At 44.6% G+C, this 18,378-nt stretch overlaps 1 protein-coding gene across 2 annotated transcripts in view; it reads left to right on the plus strand.

Annotated features, from left to right (window-relative positions):
• Positions 1–276: 276 nt before the first annotated feature.
• Positions 277–18,378, plus strand: part of FDFT1 (farnesyl-diphosphate farnesyltransferase 1) — a 29,578-nt gene continuing 11,476 nt past the window's right edge. The window contains exons 1-5 of one of the 2 annotated variants that reach the window (XM_053578616.1): positions 277–487; positions 9,153–9,250; positions 10,114–10,297; positions 13,934–14,062; positions 16,342–16,533. In XM_053578616.1, the coding sequence (XP_053434591.1) occupies positions 389–487; positions 9,153–9,250; positions 10,114–10,297; positions 13,934–14,062; positions 16,342–16,533 (702 nt within the window). In that variant the 5' untranslated portion in view covers positions 277–388. Of the gene's footprint in view, positions 488–8,799; positions 9,251–10,113; positions 10,298–13,933; positions 14,063–16,341; positions 16,534–18,378 lie in introns of those variants that run through there. The other variant, XM_053578615.1, reaches the window with a different exon arrangement.

Below are 18,378 nucleotides of genomic sequence, written 5' to 3' on the forward strand. Positions count from 1 at the left end.
CCGGCTCAACTCAGGCAAAGACCGGCCCATTAGAGGACCAATCCGACTCGCCGGCCTCTTTCTCGCCTTCCAATGAGTTTCTAGGGTATTATCACGCCAGCCCATCCCACCGCCGATTGGCCAGTATCTTCCTGGTGCGAGCAGCTCTGGCCAATCAGCGCCCGTCAGTCCACCCCGCGAGGCGGCCGGCAGCTGCGAGAGCGCCCGACGCCGGTTGAGGGGCGGGGTAGCGGGCGGGACTGCGCCGCGTCGGGCCCGCCTCCGCCCGGCCCTGCTCTCCTGCCGCTCAGCCCCGGCCGCTCCAGCTCCAGCAGGCGGGTACGAGCCAAAGGTACCGGAGAGGTGAGCTCAGAGTCCGCACAGCCTGCCGCCGCTGCCCGCCGCCGCGATGGAATTCGTGAAGTGCCTAGGACACCCGGAGGAGTTCTACAACCTGCTGCGCTTCCGGATCGGGGGCAAGCGGAAGGTGATGCCCAAGATGGACCAGGTGAGCCGAGCATCCTGCATCCCGGCGGGGCGCAGAGGCTGCGCGCGGCTGGGCTGGGGCCGGGGCCGAGAGAGAACGGCCGCCCAACGCCCCAGGCGCCCTCGTGCCCTCGGGAGGGCCGGCGCCCACCCGGGATCCTGATCCCCAGCCCGCTTAGCTGGGGATAGCCCCCCAGGGCTGGGATAGCCCCCCCAGGGCTGGGCTTAGCCCCCCACTGCCCGACAGGCTTCCTACTCCCGCCCCCCAAGTTGTCTCGGGGCTTAAAATGCTTGTGCTCCGCCACGCCTCGGTGTTGGGTGGTTTGGCATCACGTTTCGTTCTGTCCGCGAGCATCGATGTTTATGTTCCAGTCCGTGGGTTACAAAACAGGTTATATGGGCAGATTAAGTGGGAGAGTTTTTTGTGAACCTAATGAACACATGAATGCCTTTGCTGGAATGAAATCGTACTCATCCTTGTTTGGGGGTATATCACTTCCTCCCTAAGTTTCTCACCTTTCTGCTGTCAGTTGCCTCTTGAATTTTTAATGACATATTCGCTCTTGTCTATTGATTAGCTTGAGTGTTGGCTGCCTGAAGACTAGAACTTGTTTTGATTTATATTTCATCTGCCTCACTCCTGTACCCTTTATTTATTTATTATTTGAGATAGAGTTTCACTTCGTTGCCCTCGGTAGAGGGCCCCCTCAAACTCTAGGGTTCAAGGGATCTTCTTGCCTCACCCTCCCGAGTAACTGGGACTACAGGGCCCGGCTGTTTTTAGAGATGAGGTCTCACTCTTGCTCAGGCTGGTCTCCAACTCCTGAACTTAGGTGATCCACATGCCTAAGCCAGCAGACATTTTTACTGAACACCTGTTCCCACACTAGGAGGTACATGGTGTGCAGCATAGCAAGATGGTATGTATAGACAAATAAAACACTCAAAGAACTCAGCTTCTTGTTGGGACAATAAAATGTTATAAAATTGCTCATAGAAAACTTAAGCCACCATCCTAAGATGTTTTATTGCTTGTAAACCTTTGCACTTTTCACCTCATAGCAATTTTGTGTTGTGGTTATTGGTGTATTGGTTTTATGTTCCTAAAGTATCTTTCGAATTTAAGATTCTATATTTGATTCTGGATTTTAAGCTATTTAAAAATAGGAATTTTGGTGGCTCGTACCTGTACTCCTAGCACTCTGGGAGGCCAAGACGGAAGGATTGCTTGAGCTCAGGAATTCAAGAGCATCCTGGGCAAGAGTGAGACCCTATTTCTACTAAAAATAGAAAAATTAGCCAAGAGCATGGTGTTGGGCATCTGTAGTCCCAGCTACTTGGGAGGTTGAGGCAGGAGAATTGCTTGAACCCAGGAGTTTGAAATTGTTGTGAACTAGGTTGATGCTATGGCACTCCTGTCTGGGGGGCAACAGGGGAAGACTCTGTCTCCAAAAAGAAACAAACAGGATGGTGCCTGTGGCTCAAAAGGAGTAGAGCACTGGCCCCATATGCTGGTGGTGGTGGGTTCAAACCCAGCCCCGGCCAAAAAACTGCAAAAAAAATAAAAAGAAAAAGAAAGAAACAAAAAATCAGAATCTTATTTGACACGATATGTCTTCTGTGCCTCAAAACCAATACAGTGTCAGTACATGTGATCATGAATTAATGAACTAAGGGTGTGCCCTGCCTTCAAGAAGCTTCTGGCTTTTTAAAGATAAACTTAAGTAAATGTGGCAGAATATAGTAAATGCCATAAGGAAATCACGGAAAGGGCCAAAATCCCTTTTGGAACAGGGCTTTAATATTTTGAGGGGTACCTTAATGAAATACAGCTTTAAATTTCTCCTGTACATTGCTGAGTATTTATTTAACTGGAGATTCTTTCTTGTGACTCTTTTGAAATTATTTGAAAATATTTGTTATTGTGCATTTGTGTGTTTTGTGGAGGAGAGTAGTCTCTACTTTTATCAGATTCTTCCAGGGATCTGTGACCTAAAACAAAGAATTACTTACTTATAATTTATGTTGTTCAGTTTCCTAAATACCTAGATATGGATAATTCACTACCTTTGGAGACTGTCCAGGCTGGTTCTGGGAAGTGTTACCTTAGAATGAATTTAACTTTCACTCTTTGTTCTCCACAGCCACAGAACCCAATCCTTGTTTGTAATACAACACTTGAAGTATTTTTTTTTTTTTTTGTAGAGACAGAGTCTCACTGTACTGCCCTCGGTAGAGTGCAGTGGCGTCACACGGCTCACAGCAACCTCTAACTCTTGGGCTTACGCGATTCTCTTGCCTCAGCCTCCCGAGCAGCTGGGACTACAGGCGCCCGCCACAACGCCCGGCTATTTTTTGGTTGCAGTTTGGCCGGGGCTGGGTTTGAACCCGCCACCCTTGGCATATGGGGCTGGCGCCCTACTCACTGAGCCACAGGCGCCGCCCAACACTTGAAGTATTTTAAGAGAACTCTCACATTCTAAGAATATTGGCATGCAAGCCAAATACCGTTTTCCTCCTTTAGTTATTCATCATATGTCACTCCTTCCAGATCATTTACCAGAGACCACATCTCTTTAAAATCTGGTGCCTAAAACTGCAGTACTTTAGGTGGGGTCTGGCCATTTTAGAACTTGAAATTTCCTTTCTTATAGATGCCGTCATTTCAAATTAACATAGTTTAAGATTGCTTTATCTTAAAAAGTGTGTTTTTTTTTAAAGTGTATTTTTAGTTACAAAATATTTAAAACAAATAGAAAAATGGTACAAATAATATAACAAACCACTTCATGTCCATCTCTAAGATTAAATATAATTTCTTTGTTATATCTGCTTGATCATTTTTTTCTTAAGCAATAAAATGTTCAGATACAACTAAAGCCTTTTTTCTCAACTCCGCCTGCCACCATCAGTATTCATTGACTTTTTTAGGCAGTCTCACCATGAACTAGGTAGGTCACACTGTGAATTTAGGGTGTGGACTAACTGCATCTGTTCAGGACCTACTCTTCCATTATGGTGCCTGCTGAAAGACTTTTTGAAACTAATAATAATAATGACTAACGTTTATTTAGCTCTTACTATAGGTGGGGCACTATTGTAAACACTTACATCTCTTATTATTTAAACCTCTAGTAATCCTATGAGAAAGCTACTATTAATCTTCCTGTTTTCTAGATGAGGAAACTGGCACAAGAGGTTAATTAATTGCCTAAGGCTCAGCAGCATTGAAGTGGCAGAGCCAGGTTTTGACCCTTGCGGTCGCACTCTTTGAACCCACTATGCTGGTTATAATTAAGATGAGGGACCCCAAGATATTAAGCAGAAGATGGTCTAGATCTGGGTAGAAGCAGAACACTTCAGTGGGAGAGACACAAAGTGGAAAATGCCTCCCCTAAGCATGTTTGTTCATACAAAAGTAAGATAACTAGGAACTGTCAAATAATCTTAAGCAATTTTGATTGCAGGAAATTTTAGTGAAGTGGAAGTGTCTTAGAGGAAAAAGTTTTCAGAAAACACAAGAATAGTGTTTTGTAGGGCACTGGTAAACGACCTTGAAGAGACATTCGGTTTAGATTAGTGGGGAGGATTCTCCATGCAAAAATCGAAAATGAGTCACATACTATAGATAGGAGTGAGCAGGAGTCGGGTGTGGAATGATAAGGAAGCCAACCTGGCTGAAAGTGAAGAAGATAAGTTAGAAGTAGAAAGCTCAAATTAGCTGGCCATTGGGGCAGTCACTTGTAGTCCCAGCTACTCAGGAGTCTGAGGCAAGAGGATGGCTTGAGCCCTAGAGTTTGAGGTTACCGTGAGTTATGATGGCATGGCCCTTAGGCATGGCCCTTAACCCCAGCGTGACAAAGTGAAACACTGTCTCAAAAGATAATAATAATAATAAATAAAGGCAGAAAGCTCAGTTATTATGTGTTTGCTTTTGAAAGGTAGGCTGTGGAAGCCAGGCGGGGTGGCTCACACCTGTAATCTTAGGACTCTGGGAGGCTGAGGTGGGTGGATTGCTTGAGCTCAACAGTTCAAGATCAGCCTGAGAGCCAGGCCTTGTGGTGGGACCATGTAGTCCCAGCTACTCAGAGGCAGAAACAAGAGGATTGCTTAAGCCCAAGAGTTTGAGGTTGCTGTGAGCTATGGTGCCATAGCACACTACCAAGGGTGACAAAGTCAGACTCTGATTCAAAATTAAAATAAATAAAAGCTAGCTTGTGTTCAGTCAGGTAGGTAATAGGCAAAAGCAGAGCTATGATGTGGTGAAAGCAATATTTTTGGAACATTAATGTGGCAGAGGAATGGGAGGAGATTCTTTTGAGAGTTAGAGTAAGCAAATTAAACATAATAATACAGTGGAAAACCAGTAGTTGACCATCTACCTATATTGACCACCACCTTAAGTTGACCTAATTTTCTTTCTTTTTTTTTTTTTTTTTTGTAGAGAAAGTTTCACTTTTATGGCCCTCGGTAGAGTACCATGGCCTCACACAGCTCACAGCAACCTCCGACTCCTGGGCTTAAGCGATTCTCTTGCCTCAGCCTCCCGAGTAGCTGGGACTACAGGCACCCGCCACAACGCCCGGCTATTTTTTGGTTGCGGTTCGGCCGGGGCTGGGTTTGAACCCGCCACCCTCGGTATATGGGGCCGGCATCTTACCAACTGAGCCACAGGTGCCGCCCAAGTTGACCTAATTTTCATAGTTTGGGCCTGCACCCCATGTACATTTCATTTGGTGTTCTTTCACTTAGATTTTTTTTTTTTTTTTAGAGACAGTCTCACTTTGTCACCCTGGGTAGAGTGCCGTGGCGTCACAGCTCACAGCAACCTCCAGCTCTTGGGCTTAGGGGATTCTATTGCCTCAGCCTCCTGAATAGCTGGGACTACAGGCGCCCGCCACAACGCCCAACTATTTTTTTTGTTGCAGTTTGGCTGGGGCTGGATTTGAACCTGCCATCCTTGGTATATGGGGCCAGCGCCCTACTCACTGAGCCACAGGTGCCGCCCTCACTTAGATTTTTAATACAGGTATATACTTTGGCCTCTTTGTAGAATATTCAATTGTATCCATCTTTCATTATTTTAATTACTGAGGAATAACTTTATTTGATAGGACAGATACCACTTTTTATATTTAGATGAGACATTTATTTAACAAATATTGGACCACTAATTATATGCCTGATAGGTGCTAGAGATGCAACAGTGAACAAGATGGGTGAAGACCTTGCTTTTATGAAATTCACATCTAGTGGAAGCGAGAGACAATTTTAAAAAGCAGATATACGATATTTTAGGTTGAGACATGTACTATAAAGATAAAAAGGGCAAAGGATCTGAGTATCTGACATCAAGGGAGGGTTAATTTACAGGGTTGTGATTTGAGTCCAGAGACTCTTGTTTCTGGATGTCTCTTTCCTCTCTGTAAAAGTGAGACTTGGGCTATTCCTTCTTATAGCTCTAGGATTTGATGAATGACACAATACAATATTATTTGCTTTGTTAGTTGCACTTTTTCTGAGCACTTTTTAAACTTCCATGAGCCGTTTTTAAAAAGTAATTGAGTGTATCTCTAATTAGAGAGAACAAATTGGAAAATATGTTTCTCTTCCCTTAACATTATCTTGGTTTCTTTTTTAAGTAACAAAAAGACTGGGGAAAAAGTTTTCACTTTCCCAGATATGGAGGGCTGATTATTTTTATCATGGAAGGATTTATCACATTATTTTATCATGGAAGCTATAGAAATTCAGAGTTTAGTAAATTTGATTTACACTGAATTTTTAGGCACATATTAATAAATCTTGGGCCACACTGCCCCCTGCAAGTTGTGTACTTTTCTCTTCCCTTCCTTTTTCTTTCTCTCTTTCTCTCTCTTTTCCTTCTCTCTTCTTTTCACTTCTTCCTTTTTTGACCATGCCTTGCTTTGTTGCCTAGGCTGGAATGCAGTGGCATGATCATAGGTCACTACGACACCCAACTCCTAGGCTCAACTGATCCTCCCACCTCAGCCTCCCGAGTAACTCGGGACTACGGGCTGACACCACCATCCTTGGCTAATGTTTCTTTTTTTGTAGAGATGGGGTCTTAGGCTGGTTTTGAACTCCTGGCCTCAAGTGCTCTTCCTATCTTGGCCTTCCCAAAGTGCTAGGATTACTGGTGTGACTACTGTACCCAGCCACTTTACTGAATATTTTTATATGCCAGACACTGTACTTTATTAATATATGGTACCCAGTATATATGAGCTTTAACTAATAATTTTCAATTGGAAATGGCAATAGAATGAAATTCTGAGGATATGATTTAAGAAAAAGCTTTATTCTTTTGACAAAATAATATGCATCTATGGTAGGAATACAGAAAATATATACAAATAGGAAGAACATAATTCTCCTGAACCTACCACCAGGGTCCAGTTCAGGGTTCACTGTTTTGTTTTTTTTTTTTTTTGATACAGAGTCTCAAGCTGTTGCCCTGGGTAGAGTGCTGGGTTGTCATAGTTCACAGCAACCTCCAACTCTTGGGTTCAACCAATCCTCTTACCTCAGTTTTTCTATTTTTAGTAGAGACTGGGGTCTGTCTTTTGCTCAGGCTGGTCTCACACTATGAGCTCAACCAATCCAGCCCCTCGGCCTCCCAGAGTGCTAGGATTACAGGTGTGAGCCACCACGCCAGCCCACTGTTAACATTCTGAAGTGACTATGGAATTTCCTACCAGTGGATATGCTACATACTGTATTTTTAACCACTCTTCTGAAAGACATTTCAAATGTGCCCTGTTTCTATCCTAAAAAAGATGTGGGGAGACTGGGGGTGGGAGGACGCATATGAGAACTCTGTGTACTTTGTGCTCAATTTCCTTGTGAACATAAAACTGTTCTATAAACAAGTCTATATAAAGGATGGCGCCTGCGGTTCAGTGGGTATGGTGCCTGCCCCATATACCAAGGGTGGCGGGTTCAAACCCGGCCCTGGCCAAACTGCAACAAAAAAATAGCTGGGCGTTGTGATGGGTGCCTGTAGTCCCAGCTACTCTGGAGGCTGAGGCAGGAGAATTGCCTAAGCCCAGGAGTGGGAGGTTGCTGTGAGCTGTGACATTAAGGCACTCTACAGAGGGCAACAAAGTGAGACTGTCTCAAAAAAAAAAAAAGTCTATAAAATACACTCCAACAATTCTTTCTGATATGCATGGAAAATAACGCTTTTTCTTCCCCTGGAAAAACTGTCCTTGTTTTCCTGAGGGACGAGTAAAGTTCAGGAAACAGTTCCAGCACATTTCACCAATTTCAGAGGGAAAGGTGGGAGAAATCTTCACTGCAATTGCTGGCTCTCTAGAGGTCAGCAGGGACTTACCCGGTGTTTACAGAAAAACCATAGGTGGACTGTAGCAGTCAAAGATTTTGTTAAGAAAACTATTGCAGGGCCGCGCCTGTGGCTCAGTGAGTAGGGCGCTAGCCCCATATGCTGAGGGTGGCGGGTTCAAACCCAGCCCTGGCCAAACTACAACAAAAAAATAGCCGGGCGTTGTGGCAGGTGCCCGTAGTCCTGGCTGCTCGGGAGGCTGAGGCAGGAGAATTGACTAAGCCCAGGAGTTAGAGGTTGCTGTGAGGGCAATAAAGTGAAACTGTCTCTACTACAAAAAAAAAAGAAAGAAAGAAAAAAAAACTATTGCAGTGGGGGAAGCGAGCACAGTAGAGAACTGGGCTCAATTCTAAAATACCAGGACTCAATTGCAAAATACCAGGAAAAGTAGGAATTTATGGGAGGAAAGGTGGGGTTTGTGGATGGGAAATTATAATATGAGTAGGAAACAGCTGGGAAGGGGGGATTCCTGCCCAGTGCAGGCCTGGGTGACAAGTCACCTGGGGACTTGGGGAGTAAGGACTGGGTCAGGTGATCAGACACTGAGATGGGGGTGATTGTGGCTAAACCAGCTTTATCAAGACTCCTGCTAAAATTGGGCAATGCAAAGACAGACACTTACAGTATCAACGTCTAGATCCGGTAGGGAAGAGAATTCAGCGGAGCCTGACTGAGGTTTGGTCTAAGAGAGACTCCGTCACAGGGACAAAGAGCAGGCTCTCAAAGGTGGACAGGGTTTCATAAGCAGCAGCCTATGCGTTCAGGTGGAAAAGGCCGGAGCGTTAGGCAGCAGCAGACCTAGGGCTCAGAGCCGGAGCCCCGGGGCGGGGCTAGCTGCGGGCGGGGCTAGGAGGAGCTGGGCGGGCCCGGGGCGGGGCTAGCTGCGGGCGGGCGGTGGCCTCCATGTGTGTGGCTTGTGGGACGCGCTGGCTGGGCGGGGCTGGCGCTCGGGTCTCTGCCCGCCCCGCGTGTGTTAGAATAAGGGACCAGCAGGTCCGGCCCCTCTGTGGGTACCTCCCAGCTCCGCTTGGGTCTATGGAGGAAAAACTCCGCTGGGTCGGCAATTTCCATGGCCGCAGCCGCCTGCGGCACCAAGGCCATGTCCCTCTTCAAGCGCACCTTGGTGCTGAGCCCCACCGCGGCACCCAGGGGCCCAGGCGCAGGCACCCCGCCGCGGGGCTGCAACTTGCCTCACACCACCTGGCCCTGCAAGGACTGGCCTCGCGGGGAGGGCGGTTGCTGCAGGCTCTGGAGCCGTCTGCCCCCCTCCCACTCCTGCCCCTCGACATCTCCCACCTCTGTGTGTCTTCTCTGCCCTCAGGACTCGCTCAGCAGCAGCTTGAAAACTTGCTACAAGTATCTGAATCAGACCAGTCGCAGTTTCGCAGCTGTTATCGAGGCCCTGGATGGAGAAATGCGGTGAGTGGGGAAGCAATGCCTCTGACTTGCGGGAGGAAAGCTTTTCTAGGGGCCTTCGACTCACTGCAAGCTACTTTTTTGAGCGAAAGGGATATTCCAGATTGCAGACTCCATGTGTTTACTTTAGAATGCCCTTCCAGGCAATTTGCCATCTACTAGTGTCCCTGCAGGCCTAGCTCTGTCAGAGAACCAAGGGGAGGGGTGTTTATTTACTTTTTTTAGCCCTGGCAATTGACCCTGTCTCTGAGCAGGTCGTGCATTTTTTTTTTCTCAGCTTCCCTTACACACACTAACTTGCGTTTCTAACATACTGGGTAAATTCTTTTGAAACTGCCTTTGCACATGAATTACTTACAATTGCCTTTATTTTTCCTTTCAAAATATTAAGGGAGTACAAATGTTTTTGTTATGGGGATACATTTATGGTGCTTAAGCAAGGGCTTTTTGTGGTTGGGCCCATAACCGGAATAGTTAGTTGGTTGTGCCAGTAGTTAAGTTTTTATCCCTCACTCTCCACCCCACCTTCCTTCTTCATGTCAGATTTCCTTTTTCTGTCTTTCCCAAATTGCCTTTATGTATGGTAGTATTTATACTAAGAAGTTATTGTGTCTTTAGACTTTCTTTTCTATTTGAAAAATATTAATTCAGTCTAAACATTTAGTCTTTTGGTCTTGATGTAGTTGTTTTACATTAGTTAAATGTAACTTACTAGTGTAAGTATCCTTAAGTATGAAAAGATTCGGATATCCTTATAGTTCTGTAGAGTTAAGGGTGTAGGCAGGTTGAGGCCCTACACGAATTAGATGTTATTTTAAAATAGCTATCTTTGCATATTGTTCCAATATATTTTTCCTTTTGTAAAGGAATGCAGTATGCATATTTTATCTGGTTCTCCGAGCTCTGGACACTCTGGAAGATGACATGACCATCAGCGTGGAAAAAAAGGTTCCACTGTTACACAACTTCCACTCTTACCTTTACGAACCAGACTGGCGGTTCATGGACAGCAAGGAGAAGGATAGGCAAGTGCTCGAGGATTTCCCAACGGTTAGTGCAGTTACCGATTTTTTCTGCATCCCTTGGCTTTGTGATTGGTAATGTAGTTGTCAGCTAGCCCTCGTACTGTAAGGTAAGATAAGCAGCCTGATGATTATGAACTCTCCTAGCCAAGATTGAAGCCAGACGGCCTGGGCTGGAGTTCTAACCCTCCCACTTAGTAACTGGTGGTTAGTTCTGTAGCCTCTCTGCACCTCAGTTTCTTCATCTGTAAAGTAAGGGTAATGATGTAGGTAGTGCCTGCTTTTAGACTGAGGTAAGAGGGGCCCTTCATCTTAGAGGGTCCCCCTCTGGGACTCCTCCCCTGCAGAGGAGTGAGGGGTCCCTGGGGCCATGGGCATGTGCTTGCCTAGATCTTCTGCACCACCTTCTCTAATTTATGTTCTGGACATCAGGGGTTTCTAGCCCATGTCCAGGGTCAGCACAGCCCATTTCCTTGGGTCCCCCTCCTCCTACATGGAACTTGTCACCAGTGACAGTGCCCTGGGTGCCCAAAGCTGTATTTTGGATGGTTGTGGAAGAAGTCTGGCCCAGCGGGCCAGCTGTCCTTACGCGTGAATTTGAGATCCCTCCCAGCACTGGACAGAGCAGGGAGCCAGAAGAGAGGAGTAGGGCAGGCTGGGAGCTGGGGTCGGTAGTCTCTGCCCTGCTGCATTTGGGAACAAAACTCCGAGGGACCAAGAATTTTAAATTCAAACTTGAATCATTTGGGTTATTATGAAGATATGTTAGTCAAGGCAGGAAGCTAGAACGTGTTTTATTTTTAAATGATAATAGCAATAATAGGATAGTTATTGAGCAATTTACTGTGAATCAGTTACTAAATATATTTGTTAGTTTACTTTGTTATTTGATCTATACTATAGTATGTGATGTGTTACTACCTGCATTTTATACAGATGAGGAAACTGAGGCACAATGAAATTAAGTATCTTGCCTACAATTGTCTGTAAAGTTGAGTGGCAGAACCAGGATTCAGGTTCAGAAGGTCTGGCCCCAGAATCCCATGCTTAATCACTGACATACTTTCCTGTGTCTTTAAAAAATGCTTAAGAATAACAAAGCAGGCTCGCTGCCTGTAGCTCAAGTGCTAAGGTGCCAGCCACATACACCAGAGCTGGCAGGTTCGAATCCAGCCCAGGCCTGCCAAACAACAATGACAGCTACAACCAAAAAATAGCCAGGCGTTGTGGCGGGCACATGTAGTCCCAACTACTTGGGAGGCTGAAGCAAGAGAATTGCTTAAGCCCAGGAGTTTGAGGTTGCTGTGAGCTGTGACGCCACAGCACTTTACCGAGGGCCACATAGTGAAACTCTGTTTCAAAATAGCAAAGCAAATAAACAGAAAATACTTAAATACTGGTGAATGTAGACTCTTGCAATGGTTTGATTGTAAGATTTATAATTAGTATAAGATTGTAATTCTTGGTTGTAAGATTTATAATTAGGGAAATTTATATTTATGAGATAATGGGAAGTCCCACCACCCTTTGCCCACTACTTGGGTTTTGGCCTTTTTCCGTCTTCCCCATGGACTCACTATGGGAGCCTTCCTCCATGTACTTGGAGTCCCCTCCATGTACTTGAACCTAGAAATCCACGGTGGTTGTGGAATAGAATTACTTAGAGGAGGGTAGCCCTCCTGGCTCCTGCCCTCCACACGGCAGAGCTTGTTGTTGTGCCCAGAGGACATAGGAAACTGGGCATGGGAGTGGAGTTGGCAAAGCCTTTCTTCCCCTCCCCCCACCCCCCGGTTTCTGGAGAAAATAGAGCTCTTCATTATCATCTTTTCTGGATATTTTTGTTTCCACTTTTTTAATTACATAATTTCATAAGTACCACAAAGTAGTTGAAGGGAATAGGTCAGATTCAGAAGTGAAAGTATTTACTTTGCAGAGTTTGTTTTTCACTTGAAGCTCCTCCTCGTCTCCACCCTCTTTCACCTTATAAATAGAACTGGTGTAGCCAAGGATCTGAAGAAGGAACGTTCTGGGGAATTCAGGGATGCAAATTATCTCTGGTAGAGTTGCTGGTTTGTTTTAATCTGCAGTAGGAATCACCCATTGGCTTTGGATTGAGCAGCAGTTCTGGAAAGAATACCTTTTTGGAAAGGAAAGACCAACTTGATAGTCTGGGTGTTTGGGGTTTAAGAGTTGGTGTACATCGGAGAAATCATAATTATCTTAGGCTCCTGAATTCCCATGATGCTCTGCAGCCAGCTGGTCTTCCCTTGGGCCCTTAATTTTATGTGTTTCTTGAGGAAGATTTTCTAAGCTTTTCTGTAAACAGAAGCCACATGTATTTTACACTTTTGGTCTTTAACAAAATCTGTTCACTGTTTTTAGCTTTGGCTCTTTTAATATTTTAACATTTTAAGATTTTTCATGGTGTTTTCTTTGGGCTTTTGTTGTTGTTATTGTTTGTTTCATTTTGTTTTTTATTTTTTTGCAGTTTTTGGCTGGGGCCAGGTTTGAACCCGCCACCTCCAGCATATGGGGCCAGCGCCCTACTCTGGTTTGTTTTTGAGATAGTCTCACTCTGTTGCCCAGGCTAGAGTGCTATGGTATCTTCATACCTCACAGCAACCCCAGAGTTCTAGGTTCACGTGATCCTAGAGCGCAAGCCACCTCACCTGGCCTCATGGTGTTTTTGTATTATATTTTAATAAACTCCTTTGAACTAAAACAAGATATTTGTGCAATAACAATACATTTAAAAAATCTCAGTATTTTATTTTTTTAGGGCTTGGGCTATAAAAAAACATTGGGCAGCATGCCTCAGATTGGATTGTGTCGTTTAAGAAATTGAAAGTATATCCTCATAGTGAGGGGAGCACTGTTGCTTCAGTATATAAATTGGGGAACTAATGAGGCTGATCTTATGGCTAGAATGGAAGTCCTTCAAGGGCCTGAGTTTCTGCTTCCTGATGTCTGAGCTCTGGTGCCTGGCACAGTGCTTGTTATCCAGGAAGTGCTCAATTCACATTTGACAGATAAGTATTTGCCTTAATGAGGCTTGTCTGAAATAAGCCATTCTCCCTGAAATTTTTACCCTTACGCCCAGCTTGCTGTTGAATCATTTCATTTAAAATATATTGGAAAGATGAATGAATAATGTGACTGAATCTTTTGAGCCTATAAACATTAGCAATATTGTTTTATTTATTTATTTATTTGAGTCAGAGGTTCACTATTGTCACCCTGGGTAGAGTGCTGTGGCGTCACAGCTCACAGCAACCTCAAACTCTTGGGCTTAAGCGATTCTCTTGCCTCAGCCTCCCACGTGGCTAGAACTACAGGCATCTGGCTATTTTTTGTTGCAGTTGGTCATTGTTTTTTAGCTGGCCTGGGCTGGGTTCGAACCTACCAGCCTCAGTGTATGTGGCCGACGCTGTAACCACTGTATGGACGCCAAGCCAACATTAGCAATTTTAGACCCTTCTATCTTAATGTTTGTAAAATTGGCTGAGCCTATTAATTATGCAGTGTGTAGAAAGCTAGCATGGCCTAGATTAGGCTTGTAGATAAGCCATTTGGGGGTCATAAGTAACGAGTGCCATCCCACTGCTTGGCCCTGGGGTCTTTGGTACCATGTGTAGTTTTCTGGTTTTTATGGTCTCCATTTCAGATCTCCCTCGAATTTAGAAACCTGGCTGAGAAATATCAAACAGTGATCGCGGACATTTGCCGGAGAATGGGAATTGGGATGGCAGAGTTTCTGGATAAGCACGTGACCTCTGAGCAGGAGTGGGACAAGGTTAGTGTCGCTGTGAAACATTGCCCATGTGTGATGTGTAGGACAGAGCCGACAGTCTGTCATGAAGTTCAGAACAAGGAAAAGTTGACCACCAGTTCCAGGTTTTCTGGTTTTACGTTGATTTAGGTTGTAATGTCCCATCCTAAACACTTTATAGAGACCTGAAGTGTTTAATACTCTATGAATGAAGTTACCCAGGCCCTAGAGAGCTTACCATTAAACAAAGGCCAAAGTAGATAAGAATTATCCTAACGGTATAAGGCATTAAGTTTATAGAACTGTCTCTGGCATGACATTTTAGGTAAATGGCCATATTATTTTATGTAATAATTACCAGTTTTGGAATTAAATAATTTTTTTAAATCATCTCCTTTCCCGTTATTGGGTAGATGTATATATGTGTAGACCTTAGTATCTGAGTGGTTTCCAATCCCATCTTAACGCAGATAACTTTTAAAGTCAAGGCCAGCTTGGTCCCATTTGTTTCTGAGATATAGGTGTTAGTAAAGGTGTTAAATTATATGATTTATTAGTATCAGGAGGTATCAGTAAAGCTGTTAAATTATATCTGTGTCCTTAGAAACAACCATTTATGAGCACCAAAGGTATTAATTTTGGATTGTGGGCGTATTATGCTGAAGGGTGAGCACCCCTCTAATACTTTATTTCTTTCTCATTATCTCCTGACATAAATAAGACACCCTGAGATGCTTCCGAGTTCCTTCCTGCCCTTCCCCCAATTTGTGTGATTGTTATTATCTTAGTCTCTTTTTTGTTTCTATAACAGAATTCTAGAGACTGTGTGATTTATAAAGAAAAGAAATTGGTTTCTTAAAATTTTAGAGTTTGGGGAGTTCAATATCAAGGTGCTGGCATCAGGTGAGGGCCTTTTTGCTGTGTCATTCTTCCTATGGTAGAAGGAAAAAGAAAGGATGTGAGAACAAGAGATCAAACTTGCAGTTGACGTTGACCCGTTCATACCCGGGCAGCCCTGGTTACCTGATGGTTTCTCAGAAGTCCCAATTCTTAGCACTGTTGCACTGGGGATTAACTCTCCAGCACATGTATTTTGAGGGTCACATTCCAACCATAGCAGTTACAGATGAACACGTGTGGGGATGAGCTCTAGGAGATGCCACGTGGGTAAGGTGCATCTTCCTCAGCAGACAGAAGTAGCTAGGAAGGGCTCTGAGAGCAGATGATGTAATAAGTCATGTTATAATGGCTTTTGGGGGGCTGGAGTTTATTTCAGAAGAGCTTATCTGGACAAAGGGACTTAATTCACTTGGGGGGCTAAACTAAACATCAGGCTCAGTGGTTCATACCTGTAATCCCAGCACTTTGAGAATCTGTGGTGGGTGGGTCACTTGAGGCCAGGAGTTTGAGACCAACCAACCTGGGCAAGTATGGGACCCCATGTCTTAAAAAAGAAAAATGTTTACTGTACTAGTTTATTTTTTCAATAGCCTTTCTTATAGAAGCAGGACAGGCACATTGTAAACATTTGAAAAACAAGTTAAAACAAAACAAAAAAAAGACATAGCATCCCCATCAGCCAGACATTGCTATTAAAACATTTGTGTTGACCGGGTGTGGTGGCTCATGCCTGTAATCCCAGCACAGGGCAGGTGGATTGCCTGAGCTTAGAAGTTCAAGATCAACCTGAGCAAGAGCGAGACCCTGTCTCTAAAAAAATAGCCAGGTACTGTGGCGGGTGCCTGTAGTCCCAGCTACTTGGGAGGCTGAGGCAAGAGGATCACTTGAACCCAAGAGTTTGAGGTTGCTGTGAGCTAAGATTCCATGGCACTCTACCGAAGGTGACCAACTGAGACTCTGTCTCAAAAAAAAAAAAGTTTGTATACATTCTTCTTGGATGTTTTCAAATCCTTGTACGTACATGCATGTATATTTGTTTCTAAGCAATATGAGGTCTTATACATTCTGTTTGGAACCTGTTTTTTTTTTTTTTTTTTTGTAGAGACAGAGTTTCACTTTATTGCCCTCACAGCAACCTCCAACTCCTGGCCTTAGGCGATTCTCCTGCCTCAGCCTCCTGAGTAGCTGAGACTACAGGCGCCCGCCACAACGCCCGGCTATTTTTTGGTTGCAGTTTGGCCGGGGCTGGGTTTGAACCCTCCACCCTCGGCATATGGGGCTGGCGCCCTACTCACTGAGCCACAGGTGCCGCCCATGGAACCTGATATTTTTGTAGTTCCTGATCTCTAGTAACTACGTTTTAGTAGATTTCATTACTAAAGCACTTTAAAAATCTTTTACAGTACTGTCACTATGTTGCCGGGCTGGTGGGAATTGGCCTTTCGCGTCTCTTCTCGGCCTCAGAGTTTGAAGACCCTTTAGTGGGTGAAGATGTAGAACGTGCCAACTCGATGGGCCTGTTTCTTCAGAAAACAAACATCATTCGAGATTATTTGGAAGACCAGCAGGAAGGAAGAGAGTTTTGGCCTCAAGAGGTAACAGACTCAGATTTGGGGGGTGAAAATAATTTTAGACAGTCTCTGAAAACAAACTATTTAACTTTTTTTTGAGAGAGAGTCTCACTATGCCACCCTTGGTAGAGTGCAGTGGCGTCACAGCTCACAGCAACCTCAAACTCTTGGGCTTAAGCAATTCTCTTGCCTCAGCCTCCCTAGTAGCTGGGACTACAGGCACCAGCCACAATGCCTGGCTATTTTCTGTTTCAGTTGTCATTGTTGATTAGCTGGCCTGGGCCGAGTTTGAACCCGCCAGCCTTGGTATATGTGGTTGGTGCTGTAACCTCTGTGCTACGGGTGCCGAGCCACTTTAATAAATCATTTAAATTGTTTTCTCTTTTTTTTTTTTTTTTTGAGACAGAGTCTGACTTTGTTGTCCTTGGTAGAGTGCTGTGGTGTCAGAGCTCATAGCAACCTCAAACTTTTGGGCTCAAACCTCAAGCGATTCTCTTGCTTCAGCATCCCAAGTAGCTGGGACTACAGGCACCCACAATGCCCGGCTGTTTTTAGGATGTAGTTATTGTTGTTTGGCAGGCCTGGGCTGGGTTCGAACCCACCAGCTCTGGTGTATGTGGTTGGTGCCCTATCCACTGAGCTATAGGCACCGAGCCATAGAACTCATTCTTAATAAAATCTAAAACGATGCTCAGTCATATTCTTAATAAGAAAAAATTCAACTTTAAACTACCCTGAGCTTAGATAGCTCTAAAGCTTCCCAGGTGACTCATGTGTACCCAAGTTGGAGAAACAGTTCTTGTCTGTCCCTCTTTTCGTGGTATCAGGGCTCAGAGAAAGGAGGGGGCTTGTCTAAGGACATACCCGATGAGTCTGGGTGCCCTGGAAGTAAAGTGTCAGTCTCCCGGCTCGCAGGCCAGGCCTGACCACCACCCACACTGTCTCACAGACAACATCCACCCAGGGCTCGTAATCCAGTCCTGCACAGAGACACAGACCCTTGTTCTGTGTAATCCATGAGCATGAGCTCCCCAGTCCTGCACAGAGACACAGACCCTCGTTCTGTGTAATCCATGAGCACGAGCTCCCCAGTCCTGCACAGAGACACAGACCCTCTTTCTGTGTAATCCATGAGCATGAGCTCCCCAGTCCTGCACAGAGACACAGACCCTCGTTCTTCTGACCCACTCCTTTATCCATGAGATGGAATAGTTTATACCATAGGGTAGTGCTGGGAATAAAATGAGATAAACTGTAGCACAGAATGCTTAATAAATAAATCTTCTGGACATTTCATAAAAATGGAATCATATAATATATGGTGATTGAATCCTTCCAGTGGGGCATTTCTTCTAGAACAGTGGTTCTCAACCTTCCTAATGCCGCAGTGTATTTTCATCGTTAAGAAGGTGTTGTGACCCACAGGTTGAGAACCGCTGTTCTAGCAGCTCAGGATTCTTTTCATGGAAAACAGTTTCTCAAGACCACAGTCTGGGCACTGGGAATGCCCATTACTCTTGGGCTGTTCTGTCTGTGTGTATACCTGAGTCTGTATATATTTTTAAAGCTGAACCTCATGGTCTGTGTGTGTGTGAGAAAGTGTGAGTGTGTGTGTATTTTTAAAGCTAAAATATCTTAGGCTGGGCTGCGTGTGTGAGTGTGTATGTATTGTTAAAGCCAAAATACCTTGTAAGTTGATGATGGGATTTCCAGTTTAAACTCAGGACTGTAGGATTGTTACCTGATCTGGTGCATATTACATCTCTACCTCATTTCTTCCTCACTAAGACTCATATTTCTCAGAGAAACAGGAGATGATAGCATATCTCATAATTACTTATTTCCTTTTTTTGTTTTTGTTTTTTTTTT

The sequence above is a fragment of the Nycticebus coucang genome, chromosome 24 (genome assembly GCF_027406575.1).
Source record: "Nycticebus coucang isolate mNycCou1 chromosome 24, mNycCou1.pri, whole genome shotgun sequence".
Classification (NCBI taxonomy): Eukaryota; Metazoa; Chordata; class Mammalia; order Primates; family Lorisidae; genus Nycticebus; species Nycticebus coucang.